The sequence below is a fragment of the Lucilia sericata genome, unplaced genomic scaffold (genome assembly GCF_015586225.1).
Source record: "Lucilia sericata isolate MDLA Ls3-8-SP2 unplaced genomic scaffold, ASM1558622v1 Contig000826F_arrow, whole genome shotgun sequence".
Lineage (NCBI taxonomy): Eukaryota > Metazoa > Arthropoda > Insecta > Diptera > Calliphoridae > Lucilia > Lucilia sericata.
In genome coordinates this window covers 186,035-213,267 of record NW_023994818.1, presented here as the reverse complement: position 1 = coordinate 213,267, position 27,233 = coordinate 186,035, and the positions used below count along the sequence as shown (strand labels likewise).

Genomic DNA, 27,233 nt, shown 5'->3' with positions numbered 1-27,233 from the left:
CTACAGGTGGCCGGTTGCCCACAGGACCTAGTCCTGACTGGTCAATTGGTTGAGGTTCCTTCGGGATCCACGTAGTGGCTGTGGTTTACACCCAAATTCGTGGGGAGAGAATGTTGGCTTAAGGACTGATATATCCAAATGACAAATATATCTGGATTCTCTCTCCGGTGCTGTTGCCATCTCAAAAGATGTCATTGGGTTATGTGACAAAGCAACTTATGTTGGATTCCTAAACCCGTTGAGTAATCCTACTCTTCGCGTAGTAGGGCGCCAGTATAAGTTGGGGAATTTACAGGTTAACACTTGGGAGTTTCCTGTCATTACATATATCGTTCTTTATGATCTGAGAATGGAAATGATGTTAGTTGGTGAACGATCGAGAAAGACTCCTCTGCCCGACAGGAGACTAGTACTGATTTAGTAGACCTTTTACTTCAGGGAAGTTTTCGGTGCTGTTGCCATCTCAACAGGATTAATATTGTTTCATGCTACGCGACATATGGTTGAGGAATGCACTGGAATGGGTCATTAGATGATGGGGATTGCATTTTAAAGAATGCAATCTTTCATGACATCATAAGCGTGGTCACCTTCCGGTTTATCGGAAGATTGATTTCACCTGATGTTGGGGTTTGTCGCCCCTTCTATTTACTTTAGACCGGTGATTGCTTTTTCCTTGTCGGGATTTGCATTGGGGTTGATCCCATGCTGCCTGTCATTCCACAACGGGGCTACTATGGCAAGAGATTAGATAGCTCGAGTTCTTCAGCAAAGCGCTTGTACATGGACCGGCTCAGCCATGTACAAAAATTGCCACATGAGTTCTTCATAGAAGGATTCAGAGGCGCGTGGGTACCGTCTTTTGTCTACCCATTGTATGAATTTCAAGATAATTTGATGAAATTTGGCACATACACTTCTTTTTACCCAAGGACGAACGCTATTGAAATCGGTCCATTATTTTAGCTGTTAATGTTCAACAACCAGTAATGTTTCATTTGTATTACATATTAACAAAAATTTATTTAATCCCTTTTTCCTTTAACAAATTTTTAAACATTTTAGATACACAAAACCGTTACATTAACCTAAAAAGTATTCACAAGAAATTCATTATTTTTCTACTATATATCCTTTTCTTTTATCTAGGTGCAATTTTGGAAAGTTTCGAAAAAAATAATACAAAGACTTTAATAAAAAATCTACAACTGGATTTAAAAGATATAAACTCTATGGAAACCATAAACAAAATGTCATCAACAGCAACATCAGTCTTTTCGACAGCATTAGCATTAACAGCAACAACAGAAACACCAGCTAAAGCAATATTGCTATCATCATTAACAAAAACAACAACGACAGCAGCTACAATACAGACAACAACAACTAAATCGATAAAATTGTTGTCATCTGAACAGAAAACAAAAAAAGACACAAGCCAACAACAACAAAAAGAAAGCAACCAATATAAACGACCAAAAAAGACGAAAAGAAACCTGAAGGTAACAACAGGCAGCAATCATGAAATATTAAAGAGCAATATGACAACAACAGCAACATCACCGACTGCAACACTAATAGATGAACAACGAAAACAAGAGCAACAAACTAAATTATTTGCAATATCAGCAACAGATTTTCCAAAAAACAAAAATGATTATGTTTTACCAACCATACAACACGACAGCATAAATACACTAAGAAATGATGACAAGACTGGGGCCCTACAAGAAAATGCTTTGAAATTGCAACAAGCTGGGAATATAACAAAGAAAAATATTCAGAATTCGTTGGTCATGAATCCTTTTGAAAAATTTTACAAGGATCAAAATGCATTAGGCCAACCAACAATAACAAATATTAGCAGCATAAGTGAACTTTACATCGATGACCCTGATATTTATGAGGACAATAGGGACAGTATGCTACATCGAAATAATTATGATGATATTGGTCAGAAAACAAATACTCTAAATACAGCAACTATAACAATTAATAGTTTTAACAAGAGTAATCAAGCAACAGCAATATTAGCAATAACAACAACGACTACAACGACTGGAAAACCATCAACATTAGCAACAAAACAAAACCACATGTATGACAACAATAGTGCATTATCCTATTTACCATACCAAAGTGCTGCTTTAAAGGCGTCCGCTCCTAACATGAAAACATTGAACAGCAATCTAAATATGTACCCTGGCAGTGGTAGTAGTATTAGTCGTAGTAGCTTTGGTGGTGGCAGTAGTAGTAGTAGTAGTTTAAAACGAGATACATTAATGTCTTTGGCAGGCATAATATCAACAACAAAAGCAGCTGCTGTTGACAATAGTTTTATGAAAAATTCTACCAATAGCCATGTATTGCATACTACTGATGATGAGGAGAAGGAAAATCTATTGAAAATACAACATAATTTCAAAGGCAATAATTCTTTAGCACATGAAACTCTAGCAATGAAACAAATATCACAAACAACAATGAAAATAACACCAACAACTACAACAATAGCATTAAATAAAACATCATCATCATCAGCACTACCATTTAATGTATCAGCAACACACTCTGTCACATCAGCAGCAACCATATCAACAACAAAAGAAATCTCTACAACAACAGTAACAACATCAACGTCAAAATCCACATTAAGAACAACTACACGACGTCGCAAAATTCCAACGACAACATTAAAACCACCTCCTACTATTGATGACTATCAAACAATAACTAGCCAAGCTGGAACACATGCTTATTTACCTTGTAATGTAAGTATGATTTTTACTACAGGACTAAATAGTTAGTTTGTGTTACATATGTTTACACTAGAAGTGTCCCAAAAATATCGATTTTGTTCAGATCTTATTTGGTTTGTTAGTGTCTAAAACTTACTTGTGTAAAATTTTAGTTAAATCGGATAACCGAAAGCCGTGCCGGAAATAGATGGAATGTGTAAAATTGGGACTTTTTTAATAGCCATGTCCGTTATGTTTCCCAGCTGAGAGTCGTTGGTGTAGCTCCACTGTTCCATTCGACAATTTATCTAAGATCAATCTCTATCAATTTTCGAGAGCTTCTTTATCTGCCACTCGATTGTTTATGTATAACCATTCAATATGTCCACTATATTCTGATGGCGTACATTTTATCCAATTTTGGTTAATTCGCCTTGTGACAAGAGCTCTCAAGGTAACATGCCCCACCTTGATGATTTTCGCCATCTTTGTGTTATTGCAATCCCGGGGAAAAGAGGTGCTACCAATACCTTTAGTCTGCAAGTACTATAAACTGGTAGTATCAAGTATATCCTTGGCCTTTTCTCGGAATGATTTGACATGGAGTCGAACCAGAGAACCAGATTATTTGTTACCACGGGATCCAGTAGTTCACAGGGCAGACTTTCAGACTTTATCTTGTCCAGGTTATTGGAGAGGTCCATTAGAGGTTCGCGGGAAGTGAATGTTGGTTAAAAAACCAATAAGTTCGGTGCTGTTGCTAAGACCCCAGACACCCCACAGAGGTCCCTCCGGGGCATGTTTCCATGATGAAATGTCCCAACATGGTATATTGTAATCCCGGAGTAAAGAGGTGCTACCAGTACCTCTATTCTGCCGGGACTATAAACTGGTGATGTCACTTCACTCTTCGGCTAGTCATTGGTATGATTTGACATGGGGTGTAACCAGAGAACCACATAATCTGGTACTACGGGTGGCCAGTTGCCGGCAGGACTATGTCCTGGCTGGTCAGTTGGCTGAGGTCTCCTCACATGATGAAATGTCCCAACATGGTGTATTGCAATCCCGGGGTAAAGAGGTGCTACCAGTACCTCTATTCTGCCGGGACTATAAACTGGTGATGTCACTTCACTCTTCGGCTAGTCGTTGGTATGATTTGACATGGGGTGTAACCAGAGAACCACATAATCTGGTACTACGGGTGGCCAATTGCCGGCAGGACTATGTCCTGGCTGGTCAGTTGGCTGAGGTTTCTTCGGGATCCACGTAGTGGATTGAAAATGAGTTGGTGTTATTTGTATATGGTACGGGATGAATGTAGGGTATGCGGGCCTCACCCACCCGTTTACCTAAAAGTGATGTTTTACATCTCGAAAGATAAGCAACGGGGCAGCAAGGGTCAGAGATTGGATAGCTAAAGTACTTCGGCAAAGTGCTTGTACATGGACCGGCTTAGCCATGTACAAAAATTGCCACCTGATTTCTTCATTGAAGATTGAAGGGGCGATGGTAGACCGTTCTCAAGGCTACCCAGTGGATAAAAAAGACCGCCGTGTGATAGGCCAACACGGCAGGTACTCACGTAAAGCACTTCGACATTCATTTACCCCACAGAGGTGTGACTGTGGAAATGAGTTTGTGTCAAGTGTATAGGACCCGTGTACCTAGATTGAATATGTCGAATGTTTTTCTCAATGAGTGTGTAGGATGAATGGGAAGAGTGTAAGGTGTCTTATATAAGTGATACCATTGAATTTTCCTTCCTTGTCCGGGTATATTCAGGATTTACTCTGTTCATACCATATTTACCACAGTGTGTTTTCTGTTAGTAAGAACAAGTCAACCGATTACGTCTCTAGATGACGGAATTGATGTTTTTTCATCTTGGAAGTTACGCAACGGGGCAGCAATGATCAGAGATTAGATAGTTCGAGTACTTGAGAAAAGTGATTGTACATGGACCGGCAGAACTAAGTACATATATTGCCACCGGTGTGTTAGATTCGCATGGGGTCGGTAGTGAGGGGTCAAAAAACACTGTGGATGAAAAAGGCCACCGTGAAATTAGGCCTTCAATGCAGGTGTTCATGTAAAGTACTTCGACATTTTGTGACAAGTGCTGTTCGGCTACAAATACCGTGTAGTATTGAGGACTGTTTCCAAAACGTTGGTCGGTGTAGAATCTTATAAGAACCCAGAATATATCAGATAAATATTTCTGGTGTTACAATCGGAATAACAAACTTATACACTGAGGAGGGTTTAAAAATCTACTTTATACATTTTCAGATATAAGAATTATATAAAATGAAAATAAACTTAAAATAACGTAAATAAATATGAATTGATATCTTCTCTATGCCGCAATTCTGCCCTCCGATAACGTTAATTGTGGGCAATGAATAATGTTAAAAACTAAATATTTTTGCTGTATTTTTATACATTATATCATGTATTTAATATCAATCACCTGAAGGTATTAAGTACAACCATCAGTTTTTCTCTTGGACTATATTTCTGCCACATTTCTATAGAAAACAATAAACAGATTTATTTTTTTATTACACAAATAATGCCATGTTTAAACAGTTTGCAAAAAAAATATATATATAAGTAAATATATATTTAATAATATGAATTTAAAAGTTTTTAACATGTCCATGTTAAACTATATATTTTTTCATGTTTATATTTATTTTTAATAAAGTCACGTACACAATTTTTTTTAGACTCATAAAGAAATATTTAAAAATTTATCAAAAAATTCCAATTTAAATTCTAGGAAATGAAAAGTAAAGCCTCTTTGGTTATTTAATATGGTTTGGGACTTTACACAATTGGCCAATATCCAAAAAAATATTTTTGGCTAAAACTCCAAAGTATAGTAAATGTGTTAAAGTTTAAGTTGTAAAGTACTACAAAGTAATATTTATTTATGAGAAGATTTGCTACCGTATTTAAGAAATATGTATGTTCAAAGTTATACAAACAAATGTTTATAGGAAAGCAGTTGTTTTGGAAATTTAAAATATAATTACTTATTGAAGCTAAATTCTTATTATTGGAGTGAGATGAAAAACTTAAACTGAAATTCTTAGCTATTTAAAACTAACATAGATATTAGTATTTATAACAGATTTATAACTCTGTTATTTATGAAAGAGACCCAATATGCATCTGGGTATTCTTGTGAGTAAAAAGTATTTAATATGTAATATATAAAGTACAAGTGCTGAAAACTCCCCTGCTCCATATTTCCAATTTAATTTTATATTTCAAAGTTCAATATTAGAACTTATATTTATGTAACAAATCATCGAATTTTTGTATTTATTTGGAAAGCTTATGGAATCATTTGATTCTGGAGCATAATCAGGCCGAATGACCAATGACAAGGATTATGTTATCTTTTGTGATAGCTGTGGTTTATGGCTTTAGAAAATCTCAAACGAAATCTTTTGGCGATTAGTATTGTCTTAAGTTCGACAATTTCGTTTTGAAATGGGAAAGATCCACTTAGATTAATACATTTTTTTCATTTGTTGATGTTGTTAACCATTTCTTGTTCATTTGCTAAAGTATTTATTCATATTCATAATTCGAACATCAATAGTCAAGCATTTATTTAAGATCTTTTGTTCATGTGAAAAAAGAAACAGTTCAATTATGATTGTTTGATTTGTTCGCATTTTTAACGATACTGTGTACAATAAACATTACTCATATTTGTTATTTAAAATAAGCGTGTTTTTGCAACTTTAAATTACAATTGTTTTTAAGTACTCAATACGTATACTTAATATCAGTCACATTTTATTTCAATACTACTCATACGTACTGTATACGTATTTAATTGTTAAGGGTCATAAAATATTACTATTTAAGTTACGTATACTTAATATTTGTTACATTTTAATTCAATATTTTATTTTTTTGTTAATTAACAATTTTTAATTTTTATAAATTTATTAAATAAATTATCTCAAAATTTTGACTTAAATTTTGTTCTCTTAAATAGAGATTTTGAGAGAATTTTCAATGTACAATGGCAATAGATTATAAAAAATAGAGATTTGTACAAAATTTCAGCATTTAATGTTACATCGTTTAGGGCTAATCGTAGATTCAATTGAAACATGTTTTTAGTTTAACAAAAAAATGTTATTAACGCCCATATGAAACCACTACCAATATTTTACTTTGTTGCAAATGGTTTTCCCTCGAAGTGTATGTTACCTCTATGAAAGACCCCATCTTGGTGTATTTGCAATCCTGGGGAAGAAAGGTACTGTCGGGACTATAAACTGGTGATGATCAAATGTATCCTCGGCCTTTCCTTGGTATGATTTGACATGGGGTCGAACAAGAGAACCACATAACCGGTAGCCCTCAGGGCAGAGTTTCGGAATTTATCTTGTCCGGTTATTGGAAAGGTCGCTTCGGTGTGCACGTGGTGGCTGTGGTTTAAACCTAATTTCGCTAGAAGAGAATGTCGGTTAAATGACTGATGCACGGTGAAACCTATAATTCTGCCAGGCATGGGGGGTAATGATTACACAAATTAATTCATTACACGGTCAATTACAATTACTTGTAATGTGTAATTGAGCAATAACCAATTACAATTACTTGTAATTGTAATTGAAGTTTTGCTAATTACAATTACTTGTAAGTGTAATTGGAATTTTCCAATTAAAATTACTTGTTATTGTAATTGAGGTATTACTAATTACAAATTACATGTAATTATAAGGGACAAAATTCACAATTACAATTAGTTGTAATTGGAAATTCTTTAATTATAATTACAAGTAATTTTAATTGGCAAAACTTCAATTACCATTACACGTAATTGTAATTATCAAAACATCAATTACAATTACAAATAATTGTAATCGGCGAAACTTCAATTACAATTAAAAGTAATTGTAATTAGTAAAGCTTCAATTACAATTACTTCAAATGTAATTGTAATTGAAAATGTAGTCATTACCCCCCAAGCCTGAATTCTGGATAAGTTCGATGCTATTGCCGAAGTCAACAAATACCCCACAGAGGATTGACTGTGGGACTAAGCGTTGGAAATGAGTAGGTGTTTAGTGTATATGATACAGGATGAATGTAAGGGTATACAGATCATACCCACCCATATACCCAGAGTGAGTATGTCGGATGTTGTTCTCTATAGGTGTGTCGAATGAATGACAAGTATGCTGACAGAATGATGATGGATGAAATTTATCTTATACAAGGGATACCATTGAATTTTCCTTCCTTGTCCAGGTATGTTCAGGAAACACTCTATTCATACCAGATTTACCACAATGAGTTTTCTGTGTGAATAAGAACAAAGTCCTCGGTTTATTTTATGGATTCCAGTTTCGGTCTATCGAATATGTCTCTAGGTGCTGTTGCCGACTCAACAGAGGCCATTCCATCTGCGTGGTTGTAATCGGAAATGCTGTTTTTGCATCTCGGAGTTAAGCAAGGGGGCAGCAATGATCAGATGAGATTAGATAGTTCGAGTACTTGAGTAAAGTGCATGAACATGGACCGGCAAACTATGTACAAAAATTGCCACCTGCGTATAAGTTATACAAAGGGGCGTTGGTGATTTTTCACAAAAGCTCACCCTGTGGGTGAAAAAGACCACCGTGTAATAAGACCGACACGCAGATGTTCACGTAAAGCACAACGTGTTGCAACATCTTGTGTTGCAAATGGAATGTATCAATAATTAGAAATTTAGCTTCATATGTATAATGAATGAATGTAGGGTACAAAGCACACCCATTGAACATAATTTGAGTTGTCCTCTTATGTAGTTTTAAAGCAAGCTTCATTCATATTTTATTATCTCCAGTAAAAATATTATTTAACAAAAATTTGGCAACTGATTTAAAAAAAAAAAAGAAAAAATCACTCAAGTACTTATTTGCTAATGAACTAATATAAATTGGGTTTGCAGGGAAGTATATAATGTGAGCTTTAAAAGCAAATGCACAGTAATACAATTTACATAAAAATAAATACTTATATATGTACTTAAAGTAGAAAGCTATCTATTTCAGTTTTATTTCGTATTTTATCCTGTCAATTTCTCTATTTTTTGCTTTCAGTTGGTATCCTTTTTATCTGTTATTTAAAATTATGCTTGTATATCGATAATCATAAAATATATAAACATATTTATACCAATACTAAAAAACTCAAAATTCAAATTCTATTTGTATTAGTTCATTAATTCCATATACTAAATCAATGATTCAAAAAAAAAAAAACTCTTACAGAAAAATCAATAAAAATTCTTAATAATAATATTAATTTAAATTCCTTTGGAAGTATTTCTTTGTAAATGCTTTTTATATTGGCACATATACATACATCAATTTTGGAAGTGATTTCTAGAAAAGAAAACAGAAGTATGTAAAATAAATTTACCACATGGTTGTGATACCTTACATTAATATACATATTTTTACTCTTTTATGGATGTTTATAATCGATTTATATTAAGTTTAAAAAACTTTTACAAGTAGATTTTATATAGAAGTAAAATTCTCTACTACGCTAACTTAAGTTGCATTTTATTTTGATTTATTATTGACTTTTACAAATTAAAGTGATTTTCGAAACAGGAACATGAAAATGGCAGCCCTTTTTAAATACAAAACAATTCACACACAAATTTTTGTTCCAAATTCATTTTATTTAGAATATCCAGATATATTTCTATGAGAACTATGGACTTATGTATTTCTGTGCTTGTTCCAAAAGAAATCTTTGTAGCAAATTTTATAAAATAACCTCTGAAAATGAGATCTGTACTTTTAAAAGTTAAGTTGATCCCGAGTACATCGTCAGAATGGATCTGGAAGTATCACTTTTGGACCCAATATGTTTCATATATATAGGGTATAACATATTCTGTGACACATTTTTATTAACATTTGATATTGAAAATTATTTAAAGTATTAACTTTAGATATTTAAAAATGTTTATAAACCAAATGAAAAGCAATTGAAACGTTTGTCTACTTTTTTGTGTCTAGGAAGGAAGTATAACATAAACATAGACATTGATTGGTTTTTTATTTTGAACAGGAATTCTTCAACTTAGAATTTAGAATAAAAATACAAACAAAATTAAAAGCTAGCAACTAGGAATTCGTGGCAATATTATTAATCTAAATTCCTTTTCTTAATATTTTAGAAAATATTTTTAAGTATGTATTTCTCTATTTATATGTTATACCACACATACCACAGAGTTTTTTTTTCCTTTAAGCAAAAAACCACATACATTTTTACCCAAAAACAACATTGCTCAAAGAATATACAAGCAAGTAGCAGTGAGGAAAAGGGTAAGAGTTTTGATAAAAGGAAATGAAACTTTAATAAATAAATCTGCCATAAAAATGCATTTTACCCAAAACAACAAATATAACAACAAACTTTTCTCCATCACATCCTTTTAGCAACGAAGAAAGATGATGATGCTATTATTTGTTATTGTTTTTTCTTTTTTGTATAAATAATTTTTTTCCTTATTTTATCATGCAACCATAATTTTGCATATTGCCGTCTACTTTCTCTTGCTGTAATGGAAATTCATGTACTTCTTTCCTCCTAGTTTTTTTGGAATAAGTATTTAGGTCAATGTGATGCAATGTTTTTAAACCCAAAAAAAAAAAAAAAAAAACTTTTTTCTGCTGAAGATAAAAAGGCAAAAGTAGCATGGACGAAGGAAACTGCTAGTTAAATAATAACAATAATGGTAGTAAAAACATAAATTGTTGTCGTTTCTAAAACGTCCAATAGAGAAAGAGTCACTTCCTAAACAACTAATTGACATTAACTTGATATTGTTGCTACACTAAAGCGTTAAATCTATTGAAATAAAAAGCATAGATTTTGGCTTAAATATAATTTTACATTCAAGAGAAATTTAATTATATGTTTTAAACTTAAGTTATAATATGATTTGCATATTTACTATTTGTTATTCTATATATATGGTTATATGGATGTAGAACTTTAAAAAATCATGTTTTAAATACAACATCAACATATCCGATAGTAATTATACCCTACACCACTTTAGTGGGGAGGGTATATTGGGTTTATGCTGATGTTTTTAACGCACAATAATATTGGTCCTATAGCCTTAACGATACCAATCGGCTTAAAATAATTTTCTGAGTCAATTTAGCTATGTCCGTCCGTCCGTCCGTCTGTCCGTCTGTCCGTCTGTCTGTCTGTCTGTCTGTCTGTCTGTCTGTCTGTCTGTCTGTCTGTCTGTCTGTCTGTCTGTCTGTCTGTCTGTCTGTCTGTCTGTCTGTCTGTCTGTCTGCCTGTCTGTCTGTCAGTCTGTCTATCTGTCTGTCTGCCATTACTTCACCTAGCCCCCATACAACTGATTCCCTGAGTAGGGCTTGTAAACCTTTTAATCAAACTACTGGTCGCAATTTTAAAGATAATTCAATGAAATTTGGCACATGATCTTCTATTGTCCCACGACGAAGTCTATTGGGAATGGTTAACATCGGTCCATTACTTCACCTAGCCCCCATACAACTGAACCCGTGATTAGGGCTTGTAAACCTTTTAATCAGACTACTGGTCGCAATTTTGATGATAATTCAATGAAATTTGTCACATAATCTTCTATTATACCAGGGACGAAGCCAATTGAAAATGGTCCCTCTGAATAGGGCTTGTAAAACTTTTAATCAAATTATTAGTCGCAATTTTGAGGATAATTCAATGAAATTTGGCACATGATCTTCTATGGTACCGAAGACGAAGCCTGTTGAAAATGGTTAACATCGGTCCATTATTTCCCCTATCCTCCATACAACTGAACCACCAAATAGGGCTTGTAAAACTTGTACTCAAACAGCAGTTCGATATTTTGAAGATAATTCAATGAAAATTGGCACAAAATCTTCTTAAGCCCGAATAGGGCTTGTAAAACTTGTAATCAAACTGCAGGTCGCAATTTTGAAGAAAGTTCAATGAATTTTGGTACGTATTGAGGTGGTATTGAAAATGGTTAAGATCGGTACATTATCTCACCTAGCCCCCATACAACTAAACCCGACGAAAAGGGCTTTTAAGATCATAATTATGTTTAATATACTCGTATCTCGACAAAAAGCTGCAAAACCAAGTTCTATACGAGCCTTGATGACCCTCATGAATTTTACAATTATAGGGTCTCATTTGACCATAGTCCCTATACAAAGGTCCCTTCAAAATTTGACTTAAATGAACACAATTTTATTTAACAATAAATTACTTAAGCATATCTGAGGCAAGGTACAATTCAACTTAAATGCTTTATTATGAAAACTAAATCACGTTTTAGTTTTGTAACAGGTGTAGGGTATTATAATGTCGGCCCCGACTATAGCTTCTTACTTGTTTTAATTATATTTCTTAAAATGTTATCACAATCTCTTAAAGAACTTTGATATATGCACACATTTAAAGAAATTATAGCCCCAATTGATAAGTATAGTATTGTATGAAGCAATGTTAATTATTATTTGTTTTCCCATATTATGATTACAGGTTAAACAATTAGTTAAAAAACCCATTTCATGGCTACGTGTACGTGATGGTCATATATTAACAGTCGATCAAACAACATTTATAGCCGATCAGAGATTTCAATCCATTTATACTACCAATCCGGAAAGATGGTCATTACAAATAAAATATGTGCAATTAAAAGATGCAGGCATATATGAATGCCAAGTGTCCACCGAGCCAAAGGCAAGCGCTATTATTTATCTGCATGTTGTGGGTAAGTAAAAGTAAATTTATTAAATATATACATATATGTATATTATATGACATTATAATTGTAAATTAAGGGAAAGAAAAGTTAAAAAAAATAACAACAATTAAGATGTGAAAAAATAACACTTACATAATTACTTTATACATGTATGTACACATATACAAAGTAAAGCTTTTATGTACGTACTATCTAGGACATAATTTATTTATCCACAAATTATCATCTGTTGTTAACCACAATATGGCTTTAACAAATTTTATTTTAATTTCCTTTATTTTCTTTTTTGTCATTTTCATTATTACAAACAGAACCGAAAACGGAATTAATCGGTGCACCCACACGGCATGTTAAGGCCGGAAGTCAAGTGAAACTGTTGTGCATAATTAGTCAAGCTTTAGAGCCGCCATTATTCATTAATTGGTTTTATAATCAGAAACAAATATATTTACATAACCGTAAAGGATGGCATACAGAAATTGAACGCATTGAATTGCCGCCGGAAACAACAACAACAACAACAACTACTACTACGACTACTACCACCACTACAACAACTACTACAGCGGCACCAACAACTACAACGACCACTTCAACAACAGTGCCATCATTATCGTTATCATCATCAACATTATCCTCGACTAGTTCATCAATGCTAAACGGAAGTGAAACTTCTGCAATGCATGTATTTACATCAATAACACCACAGCAGTCATTAAATGATGGTAATCTTTTAGAATTGGTGTCAGAATCAACATACAATAACTACCCCAATTTAATACAACCTGAAGCCGCATCAATATCAACTACACTAAAAACACAACAAACTCATACATCAGCAGCAACAACAAATAATACTATGGTAACAAAAACAAAAGCAACACCATCAGAGACAGAATCGATGGTGGCGGCAACAGCAACAACAACTACATTGCCGTCAGCAATGCCAGTAACTACAACAACATTATCTTTTGATGATGATACCGACGATAATGACGGTAATGTTGTTGTCGACGACGATGATGAGGATGACTATAAAACAAATCCATCGGCAACAACGTTTGAAACAGCTGAAGCAATAGCAGCAGGAAGGGGCTACATGATGTTGTCATCATTGATGACATTTACTGATGTTAAGCAGATTACGGTAATTGATTTTACATTTTTTTCCATTATATTTTTTTTTATACTTTTCCTTCATTGTTGTTGTTAATTTTTATGCTATAATATTTTTCATATGTTTGCATAACGTTTTGAATTTATTTTCGAAATTATTTAAATAAATTTTAACGTTTGTTATATTTTATGATCACAACAGTAGATTATCCTGTCGGTCCAATTTTATCTCACGAACAGTTCAAACGATAATAGACCTTAGGATGTAAATCGTTTCTAGTTTATTCTAACAACATCGGCCTCTGATGACACTCCACAAGAAAAAATTTGAAGGAATAAAATGCCAGATTTGATGTAGAACAAGATGGTTTATTATACGATTTCTGAACTAATGGGCAAAATATAGATGATTTCATCAGCTTTGTGATTTGATGCACCATTCTGCTGAAACTGAAGATCATTCAATTAGTATATATCCTCCATTTAGCTCATAAAAACATCGTAGCCATGGCTTTGTAGTGCTCGCCGGTAGTGTTACATCATAAGTACTGATCATTGGAGAGCAAGTCTCATGAACTTTATCCACTAACTTGTAACCAAGTTAGTTTAATCACGTACATGGCAAGACTTTGAAAATAAGTGTAAATTGTCTCATTTGTGCCAATTTGTAATCACGTTAAAAGAAGAAAAAATGTATGAACATTTCAATTGTTTTCCACATATATTTTAACTAGCATGCCCTGGATGCTTCGCTACACTAACCAAAATTAAATACATAAAAAATTTTGTCTACTTTTATAGAAAATTAAAATTGATTACGTTCAATGTCACGTGAAAAAATTCGCATTCAGTAAGAAGCTTGTATTTTTAGTTTCATTCGTTTAGCTTCAACATTATAGAAAATATCGAAAGTACTATTTGAAAAAAGTACTATATAATAGCTCTTTTAGATTCCCCTTTAATCAAAAATTGTATGTTTCTGTGTTCAATATTTTATACAATTCAAAAAATATAATTTGATGAATTAAAAAGTACCAAAAGTCCCTTTCAATAAATTCTCATACACTAAGGTCCCTACGTTTTAATTTTTATATTTCTATGTTCAATATCGTAAAATATCAAAAAGAACCATCGGAAAAACGAAAAAGTACAAAAATATCTCTTAATAAATTATCATTTAATAAGGACCGTGTGTCATGTGTTCCGGTTAACCAGTATAGAGAATTCAAAAGGTACCATTTGATGAATGGAAAAGTACCAGAATTCCCTCTTACAGAATATTATTCAGTATGTATGTTAAAATTTATGTTTATAGGTTGAATATTTTAGAAAATTCTAAAAGTACCATTTATGAGATAAAAAGTACTAAAAAGTTCTCTCTTAAAGAATCTTATTCAATGAGGACCGTGTATGTTTAATAATCATGTGTTTTGAATTCATATTATAGAACATACAAAGAGTATCATTTGAAGAAAGAAAAAGTACCAAAAGTGGAATAAATTCTACCTTAGTGGAAAGTACTAATAAAAATGGTACAATTTTTCTCCTTTTTGCTTAGAAATATATATTTTTTGAGAATTAAGTTTACAAAATATTCCGTATTTAGCGTTTTTCCCCTTTTTGGTACTTTTTTCCCCAGTGAAATAGCAAACATTTTGTTGCAATAAATATTGCAGAGTTAGTACGTAATTTAATAGGAATACTTCAATAAATCGAAAAAAGTTTTCTTAATGTGCTAAAAAAAGTACCAAAAATACAGTTTTCTCCCTTTTACAACCACAAAGGGGTTGAATTTTAAAAAAGTACGAAACAGGTGTCTCCTAATTATGGGAGATATATTTAAAATAGTTACAAAAGTGTTATTTTGTTTATTAGTAAAAAAGTTATAAAGTGCCAAAAAGGGTACCAAAATCACCTTTGTTACACATTTTCACCCCTTAAAATTACGAATTTCAAAAAATACCAGACACCTATCTGCTCATTTTATGAGTTGAGGTGCATTTAAATTTTTGTATAAATTTTTTTTAAATTTCTTGTGTCACTAATATTAAGTAAGAAAATTAAGAAAACCTGTTTAACCCTAAATGTACAAATTTCCAAAAATCCCTCCTTAGTGGATCTACATAACCAAAAACACATCTACTCTCAAAATTTCATGATTCTAGTTTCAGCAGTTTGGGCTGTGCGATGATGAATCAGTCAGTCAGTAACGCTACTCTTTTTTATATATAGAAGAAGAAGATAAAAGAATCCTCAAATAGTCGTTCAATCAAGAAAGTTGCAAAAACTGATGATCCTTTCATTTCAAGTGGAAAGTTTTATATTTCGAATTAATAAATTTCTTTCATTAAGGACATCTGTACGTATACGTGTTAATGATTTATTGATATTACAAATATTAAGTATACGCCTTATTTAGAAAAGTAAAAAAATTGATTTTTTTTAAGTTTTTTGCGATTTTATATGATTTTTATGACAAGTAAAATGAACGGTTTGCTAGATATGAGAAAATTAACACTTTTTGCAAAAATGACATCGATACCCCAAATCTTGGGGGCCCATAAAAAAGTGCATGACTATGACACACGGATATATTTTTTGACCATTTATTACGTAGTGGTGTCAGTATATGTTTATATTTTTCGTATTGCATTATGTTATTAAATAACACATCTTGTTGAAATATCATATATAATTTTATAAACTCACTATTTTGTTTAATGTACCTTTTATGAATTTTAGTACATAAAGTATTTTTTTCTCATTTTTATCATGAATATTTACATATGTCATTAAATTAAATTACGTTTCGTTTTGAGGTTTCGTTTAGTTTACTTTTCCCTCTATCAACAATGTCAAAAAGTTTGGAAAAAAATCTATTGAAAGTAGAAATTGCTAAATGTTTGTGTTGAAAAAAATAAAAGGAATGTCATGTTGAACTACTTAAACGAATTTAAAAAGGTTTTTTTATAACAACTAAAAGTAGAGCATCAATAATTTTATTTAACTTAATGCGACAACATATTTAAAAGTGAAAATAAAGGTGATTTTATAAACTACTAGTAGGAATTTCTATTTGAACTAGGTAGATAGAAAAAATTTAAAATTCTATTAGAAATTTTGATTGGTTCAATTAAATATTTAATTAACGTAAATTAATTATTAATATAAAAATTATAGGAAATATTAAGATGTTAAACCATATTTTTTGTTATTGCTTCTCCCGAGATATGGATTCAACGTTGCTCAGTACTTTAGAGAAGTTTACTTTGGCTCCTGATTTAAACATTTGTTGGCCAGTGCTATATATGGCTAAGAATTGAAAATTTATGTTGTAAACCCTCTCATTTAAAGATAAATATTGACGTAACATTTGTATGTATGTATATTTATTTATTTTTGTATGTATATATTTTATTTCAATTACAGACTGCTTCATTAATTATACCATCAGTACAAAAACAAGATTCTGGAAATTACACATGCAGTCCATCCAACAGTGAACCGCGTACAGTCATACTACATGTACTAAATGGTGAGTATGCTAAATGCAAATATATTTCTTCATTGTATGTGTACATATAAATGATTTGTATTTTTAAAATCTACACCTTTTATAGCGGGTAGTTTGAGCTGATGTTTATGTAGAACTTGTAATAAAATCACATTCATTCAGCTGGTATTCCGACAAAATTATTTCAGAAACTTGACACTAAAGTTCAGATACATATGTATGTACATATATATGTAGGTATATCTTCGAAAAAACTTACTTATGCAAATGGAGGTTTGGGTACCATATAGTTAGACATACATTGATTAACCGATTAATTAATTTGATGATGACATTTGACAGAAAAAGGTTTTTATAGATAAAAATCTGTCTACTACAAATGATTTGTTATTAGAAATTTTATAATACTATTTCTAAATATTATGAGTTCAAGTCATAACTAATCCAAATCCTTATAAACCTAAGAATCAGCAAACTTTTCACATTAATATCGATATACATATGTATGTATGACAATATTTTGATGGTTGGTATATAAGATTCGTTATGGTCGAATATAGAACTCTTACTTTTTCTCTTTGTACATTATTTTTATAGTTTTACATACAATACACAAATTAAATTGAGTTTAAATTAATTTGAAAAATGAAAAGTCAATTTTATTCAATGTACATATATGTACTTTTAACACACATATTACGAAGAAGGAAAACGCAATTTTAATTAAAAATAAAAAAAAATTGTAATTGGAAATTGAAAATAAAATTGATGAAATAAATATTTGCACCTCTTACTGAAGTCACCACGCAGGAATAAAATTGCACAACTTTCACAACTATGAAATAACAAATAATAATGCTGAGTAGTGAATGACCTGCTATTATGCATATGAGAAATTTCATGTCAAATGACCCAACTCAAAAAAATCGATTTTGACGAAATTTGCACTAAGGTTAGTACAATTAGATAGTAGGTCAGATACTAATTTTCAGCTCTATCGGTCAAAAACTTCCGGACTTTGGGGGGTTCAAAGTTGGACATTATCGTCATATTCAAATGAGTGTAACTTTTCAGGTATTGGCCATAGCACTAACTAACTAACTAACTAACTAACTAACTAACTAACTAACTAACTAACTAACTAACTAACTAACTACTAACTAACTAACTACTAACTAACTAACTAACTAACTAACTAACTAACTAACTACTAACTAACTAACTAACTACTAACTAACTAACTAACTAACTAACTAACTACTAACTAACTAACTAACTAACTAACTAACTAACTAACAACTAACTAACTAACTAACTAACTAACTACTAACTACTAACTACTAACTAACTAACTAACTAACTAACTAACTAACTAACTAACTAACTAACTAACTAACTAACTAACTAACTAACTAACTAACTAACTAACTAACTAACTAACTAACTAACTAACTAACTAACTAACTAACTAACTAACTACTAACTAACTAACTAACTAACTACTAACTAACTAACTAACTAACTAACTAACTACTAACTAACTAACTAACTAACTAACTAACTAACTAACTAACTAACTAACTAACTAACTAACTAACTAACTAACTAACTAACTAACTAACTACTAACTAACTAACTAACTAACTAACTAACTAACTAACTAACTAACTAACTACCTAACTAACTAACTAACTAACTAACTAACTAACTAACTAACTAACTAACTAACTACTAACTAACTAACTAACTACTAACTAACTAACTAACTAACTAACTAACTAACTAACTAACTAACTAACTAACTAACTAACTAACTAACTAACTAACTAACTAACTAACTAACTAACTAACTAACTAACTAACTAACTAACTAACTAACTAACTAACTAACTAACTAACTAACTAACTAACTAACTAACTAACTAACTAACTACTAACTAACTAACTAACTAACTAACTAACTAACTAACTAACTAACTAACTACTAACCTAACTAACTACTAACTAACTAACTAACTAACTAACTAACTAACTAACTAACTAACTAACTAACTAGCAATTTTCAACGATATTATTATGAAATTTGGAACATAGGTGTTATTGGACCATGCGTATTATTTGGTCCTATTGCAAATGGTTGAAATCGGCCCATTTGTTCACCTATCCCCCATACAATCGAACCACCCAAATTGGACTTTTTATCTCATAACTACGACAAATATAGTAGTATATCTTATCTCACCCTAGCCCTCTTAAAAACTGTCTTTAAAATATGCCTTAAATGTCCATAATTGCTTTATGACCATTAGTATCGAAATTCGGAATAGTTAAATTTTATTTAAAAGTAAATTTCTCCTTCAAATCTTATGAGAATCGACCCTTTTTTAAACCCATCTCACATATGAAGCCATTTTCAAAAAATTAGTTTTTCATGCATAAAGTCCTCAAATATTGACATCGGAATTAAGGAATCAACATCAATATTTTTTATAAGAAATAAATAAAAATTAAATATGTACAATCATAACTGGTGTAGGGTAACATACAGTCAGCCATGCCCGACTATACTTTTTACTTGTTTTTAAAATGTATTGAAGGGTATATAAGCTGCGATACAGTCGACTACATCACTTTTATATGTTTACTCAAAATCTAATGTCTTTGTTCAAAGTTAGGTTTTTTCAGTTCAGTTTACATTCTTTTAGGGATTTTGATTTTTACTTCTATTCTATTCTATTTTCCAATCATATAAAACTGCTAAGGAAATCTTTTACATAATTTTTAAATATTTTAATGCCACTGAAATGTAGGAATAACTGTTCTTAAAATTATTTAAAAATATTATTCCTTCATTTTCTTTAAGCAATATAAATATTTCCGAAATCATTAAACACTTTTATGAACAAAATAAATCTTCTCTTCAATGTTTTAAAAGCTAACATAACATGTATCATAAAATATTTAAAAACTATTTTATTACAATTTATGGTCACTTAATAACTTTTAAGTCCCCCATCCATTTTGTTTATATGTAGCTTGTTTGTCTTTATTACACAAACAACGAAACGAGAAAATAAATAAAAAAGAAAGCCAAACAGGATAGAAAATTACGTATTCAAGGATTAGTCAAACATGAACAAAAAAAAAAAAAAACAACAAAAAGCAAAAAAAAAATGGAAAAGAAAAACAAAAACCTGAAAACAGAGCAATTTATATCTTCAACAAAAGGTAAAAACAAAACCGACAAAACTTACCTTTCTACTCTCTGCTGGCATGCTCGAGGTGCGCATACGTTGCCTTTGCCTGCTGCCCAATTGAGCAATCGTTGCTGAACTGCCTCCATGTATAAGACTCGAACCAACACCCGCTATACGTTCATGGGGCATAGCAGTAGGTGAATCCAAGTCACCATCTGCATGGGGAAACTGGTGGTCATTTCTAGTTCTCATGCCACTACCACAATCTCCAGTTGGTGTATCGGCCACATATGGTCCATTCGGTGGTCTGCCATCACCACAACACACTGTTGATGTGGGTGATGCTGTTGATGTTGTATCCTCGAGCAACATGTCAAGTTCTGTTGAGTTTGTGGCATTGGCAGCAGCAACAGCCGCTGCAGAGGCTGATGAGGGCAAGTGACTATTAATGCTACTACCAACCATGGAGTTGGGTGCATAGAGGGGTGAGGTGGCTGCCGAGTATTGAGGTGAAACAGCACCTGACATGGCTTGTTGAAATGTTAAAACACCACCTGTGTCAACTGGTATCAAATTCATGCGTGAAGGTTTCGTATGTGTCACAGGTGATTTTACTAAAGCAATGCGATCACTGTTATTAACAGAAAAAGGAAAAATTTAATTAAATTAAATACAAACCAAACAAATTTAATTTCATTTTATAATGATTTGTAGTATTAGAAATGGTAAAATTTTAAAAATTTTATAGTTTCATATATATTTACATACTTAATTAAAAATAATCATTATTTCTTTAAAATCATTCATTTTTAACACCCTCGCTACCGCATTCAGGCCGTCATATTCCAATTAAATATTTGTTTCTTTGAATGTTATTGTGCAAACAAAAATGTTAATTTTAATTAGTTTAAACTAAAATAATTACAGTCTTTTAGCTTTTGTGATGATTTGAAAGAGAAAAAAACTAAAGAAAGTAGAAAGTGCAACAATGGCACGCACCAGAAAATGTTGTTTCCAACTTTTAGTTGCAATTTACAAAACAAAACTTGAATTAGTTTTAAAACATTTTGTTGTCGTGCTCTTAAGTAAGTTTACAGTGTGTTATCAGACAATTACGACAGATTGAGTTTTTTATTAAAAAACTCCTACACGTTCAGTTCTAGGTTCAGTTCTAGTTCAGTTCTAGTTCAGTTCTAGTTCAGTTCTAGTTCAGTTCTAGTTCAGTTCTAGTTCAGTTCTAGTTCTAGTTCAGTTCTAGTTCAGTTCTAGTTCAGTTCTAGTTCAGTTCTAGTTCAGTTCTAGTTCAGTTCTAGTTCAGTTCTAGTTCAGTTCTAGTTCAGTTCTAGTTCAGTTCTAGTTCAGTTCTAGTTCAGTTCTAGTTCAGTTCTAGTTCAGTTCTAGTTCAGTTCTAGTTCAGTTCTAGTTCAGTTCTAGTTCATTCTAGTTCAGTTCTAGTTCAGTTCTAGTTCAGTTCTAGTTCAGTTCTAGTTCAGTTCTAGTTCAGTTCTAGTTCAGTTCTAGTTCAGTTCTAGTTCAGTTCTAGTTCAGTTCTAGTTCAGTTCTAGTTCAGTTCTAGTTCAGTTCTAGTTCAGTTCTAGTTCAGTTCTAGTTCAGTTCTAGTTCAGTTCTAGTTCAGTTCTAGTTCAGTTCTAGTTCAGTTCTAGTTCAGTTCTAGTTCAGTTCTAGTTCAGTTCTAGTTCAGTTCTAGTTCAGTTCTAGTTCAGTTCTAGTTCAGTTCTAGTTCAGTTCTAGTTCAGTTCTAGTTCAGTTCTAGTTCAGTTCTAGTTCTAGTTCAGTTCTATTTCAGTTCTAGTTCAGTTTCTAGTTTCAGTTCTAGTTCAGTTCTAGTTCAGTTCTAGTTCAGTTCTAGTTCAGTTCTAGTTCAGTTCTAGTTCAGTTCTAGTTCAGTTCAGTTCAGTTCTAGTTCAGTTCTAGTTCAGTTCTAGTTCAGTTCTGAACTAGTTCTAGTTTAATTCTAGTTCAGTTCGAGTTGAGTTCTAGTTCAGTTCTTGTTCAGTGTTAAGTACTTCTGTTCTAAATAGTTCAGTTGATGTTAATGTACTGTTGGTACGTTTAGTAGTAGTTTCATTACTACATCGTATCTGAAGTAGGATTTCTTTTATATGCGGTTGTTAAGCCATGGCAGTTGTTTCCGTTTCCGCTATTTATATTAAAGTAAAATATTATACAACAAAAAAGAAAAAACGCACAGAAAACCCGTAATAATCAGCCTAAGCTTTTATAACAAAGTTTTTTACTCTTTTCTTGTATTATTACTTTTATATGAATTTAACTACGCGTTACATTTTACAGTGTTTTTCACTCTTTTAGTCATAGACGGGAATAAAAACTTTTTTGCATGTTACTGATTTCTGTAAAACGCCTCCCTCACTTACGCCCATTTATGTACTATGTTGTAAGTACTTGTGGCACCAATGTACAACCATAATCTTAAGCAATGTTGTGCAACATGCAAATTATGAATTACCGCAATAACAGCTGCAGCAACAACCACATCGATAATATTAATAAAAAACGACGACAATGTTTTGAGAATGAAAAAATTTACAGGAAAACTTTAACAACAAATATTAAAAGAAATGCAACAAAGAGCTAAAATGTTGCAATTTAATCAAGAGTAAAAATTGTTTTAATTTTTCTTAAGCGTAACGTTGAAATATAATAGAAAATTAAAATTAAAGGAAGAAACATTAAACTTTCAGTTAATAATGTCATCCAGGTATAATGAATGCTACTTTGTCTGATATTGCTTTCCATAAAAAATGTTTAATTATTTTTTTTCCTAGAGTTAAGAAAGTAATACTTAAGTCTCAACTTTAATTAAATATTGTAGCTCTCTTTTCATGACACTGACGCGTCTTGCTGTCATAAAAATGTTTAAAATTTAAAATTAATAATTAATTTTCTTTTCCAAATCATTTTCAAACACATTTGCAAATATATACATACGTATGTGAGTTTGTGTTTAACACGGTTTCTATAATATTTAAATATATCTGTGTGGGTGGCGAACAAAAATATTTTAATTTATTTTATTGATTTATTTTGTTTTCTTTCTTCCTGTGTGAATTTCAGTTGTTGTTTTGTTTTTTTCGCTACAATTGATTTACTTTCAAATAGAAAAAAAATTTTTATTTATACGGTTTGTTTAATTAAATTAGTTTATTGAAATCAAAGTTATTAGGGATTTAAAAACATAAAGTGAAATGCAATTTAAAACTCTGTTCAACAAGAAATTTATAGTTCTGTTCTAGGTCTTTTCTAGTTCTGTTCTGTTCTGTTCTAGTTCTGTTCTAGTTCTGTTCTAGTTCTGTTCTAGTTCTGTTCTAGTTCTGTTCTAGTTCTGTTCTAGTTCTGTTCTAGTTCTGTTCTAGTTCTGTTCTAGTTCTGTTCTAGTTCTGTTCTAGTTCGTTCTAGTTCTGTTCTAGTTCTGTTCTAGTTCTGTTCTAGTTCTGTTCTAGTTCTGTTCTAGTTCTGTTCTAGTTCTGTTCTAGTTCTGTTCTAGTTCTGTTCTAGTTCTGTTCTAGTTCTGTTCTAGTTCTGTTCTAGTTCTGTTCTAGTTCTGTTCTAGTTCTGTTCTAGTTCTGTTCTAGTTCTGTTCTAGTTCTGTTCTAGTTCTGTTCTAGTTCTGTTCTAGTTCTGTTCTAGTTCTGTTCTAGTTCTGTTCTAGTTCTGTTCTAGTTCTGTTCTAGTTCTGTTCTAGTTCTGTTCTAGTTCTGTTCTAGTTCTGTTCTAGTTCTGTTCTGTTCTAGTTCTGTTCTAGTTTCTGTTCTAGTTCTGTTCTAGTTCTGTTCTAGTTCTGTTCTAGTCCTGTTCTAGTTTCTGTCCTAGTTCTGTTCTAGTTCTGTTCTAGTTCTGTTCTAGTTCTGTTCTAGTTCTGTTCTAGTTCTGTTCTAGTTCTGTTCTAGTTCTGTTCTAGTTCTGTTCTAGTTCTGTTTCTAGTTCTGTTCTAGTTCTGTTCTAGTTCTGTTCTAGTTCTGTTCTAGTTCTGTTCTAGTTCTGTTCTAGTTCTGTTCTAGTTCTGTTCTAGTTCTGTTCTAGTTCTGTTCTAGTTCTGTTCTAGTTCTGTTCTAGTTCTAGTTCTGTTCTAGTTCTGTTCTAGTTCCGTTCTAGTTCCGTTCTAGTTCCGTTCTAGTTCTGTTCTAGTTCTGTTCTAGTTCTGTTCTAGTTCTGTTCTAGTTCTGTTCTAGTTCTGTTCTAGTTCTGTTCTAGTTCTGTCCTAGTTCTGTCCTAGTTATGTTCTAGTTCTGTTCTAGTTCTGTTCTAGTTCTGTTCTAGTTCTGTTCTAGTTCTGTTCTAGTTCTGTTCTAGTTCTGTTCTAGTTCTGTTCTAGTTCTGTTCTAGTTCTGTTCTAGTTCTGTTCTAGTTCTGTTCTAGTTCTGTTCTAGTTCTGTTCTAGTTCTGTTCTAGTTCTGTTCTAGTTCTGTTCTAGTTCTGTTCTAGTTCTGTTCTAGTTCTGTTCTAGTTCTGTTCTAGTTCTGTTCTAGTTCTGTTCTAGTTCTGTTCTAGTTCTGTTCTAGTTCTGTTCTAGTTCTGTTCTAGTTCTGTTCTAGTTCTGTTCTAGTTCTGTTCTAGTTCTGTTCTAGTTCTGTTCTAGTTCTGTTCTAGTTCTGTTCTAGTTCTGTTCTAGTTCTGTTCTAGTTCTAGTTCTGTTCTAGTTCTGTTCTAGTTCTGTTCTAGTTCCGTTCTAGTTCTGTTCTAGTTCTGTTCTAGTTCTGTTCTAGTTCTGTTCTAGTTCTGTTCTAGTTCTGTTCTAGTTCTGTTCTAGTTCTGTTATAGTTCTAGTTCTGTTCTAGTTCTGTTCTAGTTCTATTCTAGTTCTGTTCTAGTTCTGTTCTAGTTCATGTCATTTTTGATTTAGTAGTTAAGGGTAAAATAACAAAGCTTTCATTACTCCATAAACGTATACTTAATACATGTTTAATTAAATATTAAGTATACGCCTTATACTTGTGTTAATATTCACGGTTAAAAAAATAATAAAAACATTAAAAACAAAACCATAATTTCAAAAATTATAAATTACCTCAATAAAGGCAACTTTCTTTAAGTCTTAATTAGTTCAAAGGTTTCTGTAAAGCTTTTATTTACATATAAGCCCCCCCCCCCCTGGAACCTTGATTAATATTTTTCTTTTGCACCTATTTCTAATTTTGTTAAGCATCTTTGTATCAACAAAAAAAAAAAACACTCTCTCTTCCTTATAAAACACTACAAAAGCAATCTGATTACATTACAAAGATTGCATTTTATGTGCCAAAGGACATTGGTGAAAAAGGAAAAAAAATAATCTTCAATAATGATGCAATTGTTGTTCACACGTTTACAAAATATAGTTGTTACAACGAAGCCTCTTTAACGTTGTAAGGCTTAAATGAAGTGTAGCAATACGAAGGACCTTGGCAAATGGATAAACAAAGTCATTGAAAATTGTAATTTAAACTTTTGATAAAATACAAAAGAAATATTCTAATGAAAAATAGCAGCTACTTACCGTGTATTACTGTGAGATAAAGTGCCCACATGGGTAACATCATTCATATTTTTGTTGCCCCCTGTTATGGAATTTGCCGTTGCTGACGAGGGTGTAGATGCCGACGTTTGATTGTAGGTAAAATCAGCTGTAAGAAGATTTGCCACAATCGACGATGAACGTCTTCTATTTAAGATGGGTGACTTTTGTGCTCTTATCGATTGTAGATTATTTCTCGTTGACGAGGTACTCAAACTATTTGCATGTGTGTTGAGTAAAGTTTCGTTTAGTTTATTAAAACCTGTGGCTGACATTAGTCCTCCACCACCCACATGAGAGGGTGAATGTAATTCCATAAATCCAGAGCCAGAGGCAAATGTTCCATTAGTAACATTATTACCAGAGCTACAAGAAGAAACTCCTGCACTGCTACCCATGCCAATTGTGGTCATATTGAAGGTACTGCAACTACGATTGGCACCGATCATACCCCCAACTACTCCTGTATTACTGCTGCTGTTGCCATATGGTGTGGCTGATGTTGGTTGTGACGTTGATGATGAATAATGATTTATTGTTGTTGCCGTTTGTAATTGGTCCTAGAGTATTTGCTCCACATAAATTTGATAGATTTGTACGACTGCCATGTAGTAGACCACTTTGTTGTTGGATTCTTTGTAATGCTGTCTCTTTTGTATGAAATGCACCCAGGCCAGCATTTTTAGGTGGTTGTGGTAATGTTCGATGTATTTGTTGTTGTTGCTGCTGTAGCTGCTGCAATTGTTGCAATTGCTGTTGCTGCTGTTGATGCTGACTATTGTCTTTTAGTATTGATTTCGGTTGTATGGTTGTGGAGGAGTTTTGTTGTACCACATGTATTTGATGAACATTTTGTTGCTGCTGTTGTGGTTGTTTTAAAATTGGTTTTAGAATATTGTAGGGAATATTTGTTGTAGTTGGTGTTGATGATGTTGTACTGATGGTATCACTTTCATCACAACTGGCATCTGAAAATTGAAAAATGTTTAAATGTGTCACTTAAATAAGATGATAGAAACTGATATTGTATATTCAATTTATGTTATGTTTTGTGTGCTACTTATCTTCCCTTTGTGTTGTTTATGAATAGAACTCTAAAAAGATCTTTAAAATTGTATAAATGGTTTGTGAGGTCAATTACAAATTTATGTTTGTTGGTAAAATGTCTAAATAATTGCTAGTAAACATAACAATAAACCAAAGCGAGAAAATTGGTTGAACAAGTTCAGTATTGGCTCAGTTCTAGTTCAGTTCTAGTGCAGTTCTAGTTCAGTTCTAATTCAGTTCTAGTTCAGTTCTAATTCAGTTCTAGTTCAGTTCTAGTTCA

The 27,233-nt window shown here is 32.1% G+C and overlaps 2 protein-coding genes across 2 annotated transcripts in view; one reads left to right on the top strand and one right to left on the bottom strand.

Annotated features, from left to right (window-relative positions):
* Window positions 1–1,149: 1,149 nt before the first annotated feature.
* On the top strand, window positions 1,150–17,247 carry LOC119608382 (mucin-5AC; the record flags this gene model as incomplete). Its single annotated transcript, XM_037962783.1, has 4 exons — window positions 1,150–2,771; window positions 12,318–12,552; window positions 12,858–13,693; window positions 17,092–17,247. Coding segments are annotated over 4 exons (2,849 nt in total), but the record flags the coding sequence as incomplete, so codon positions are not given.
* Window positions 17,248–19,966: 2,719 nt separating this feature from the next.
* LOC119608389 (putative mediator of RNA polymerase II transcription subunit 26) overlaps window positions 19,967–27,233 on the bottom strand; it is an 84,101-nt gene continuing 76,834 nt past the window's right edge. The window contains 4 exon segments of the mRNA XM_037962791.1: window positions 19,967–19,975; window positions 20,431–21,004; window positions 25,889–26,414; window positions 26,476–26,874. Of these exon segments, the coding sequence (XP_037818719.1) occupies window positions 19,967–19,975; window positions 20,431–21,004; window positions 25,889–26,414; window positions 26,476–26,874 (1,508 nt within the window).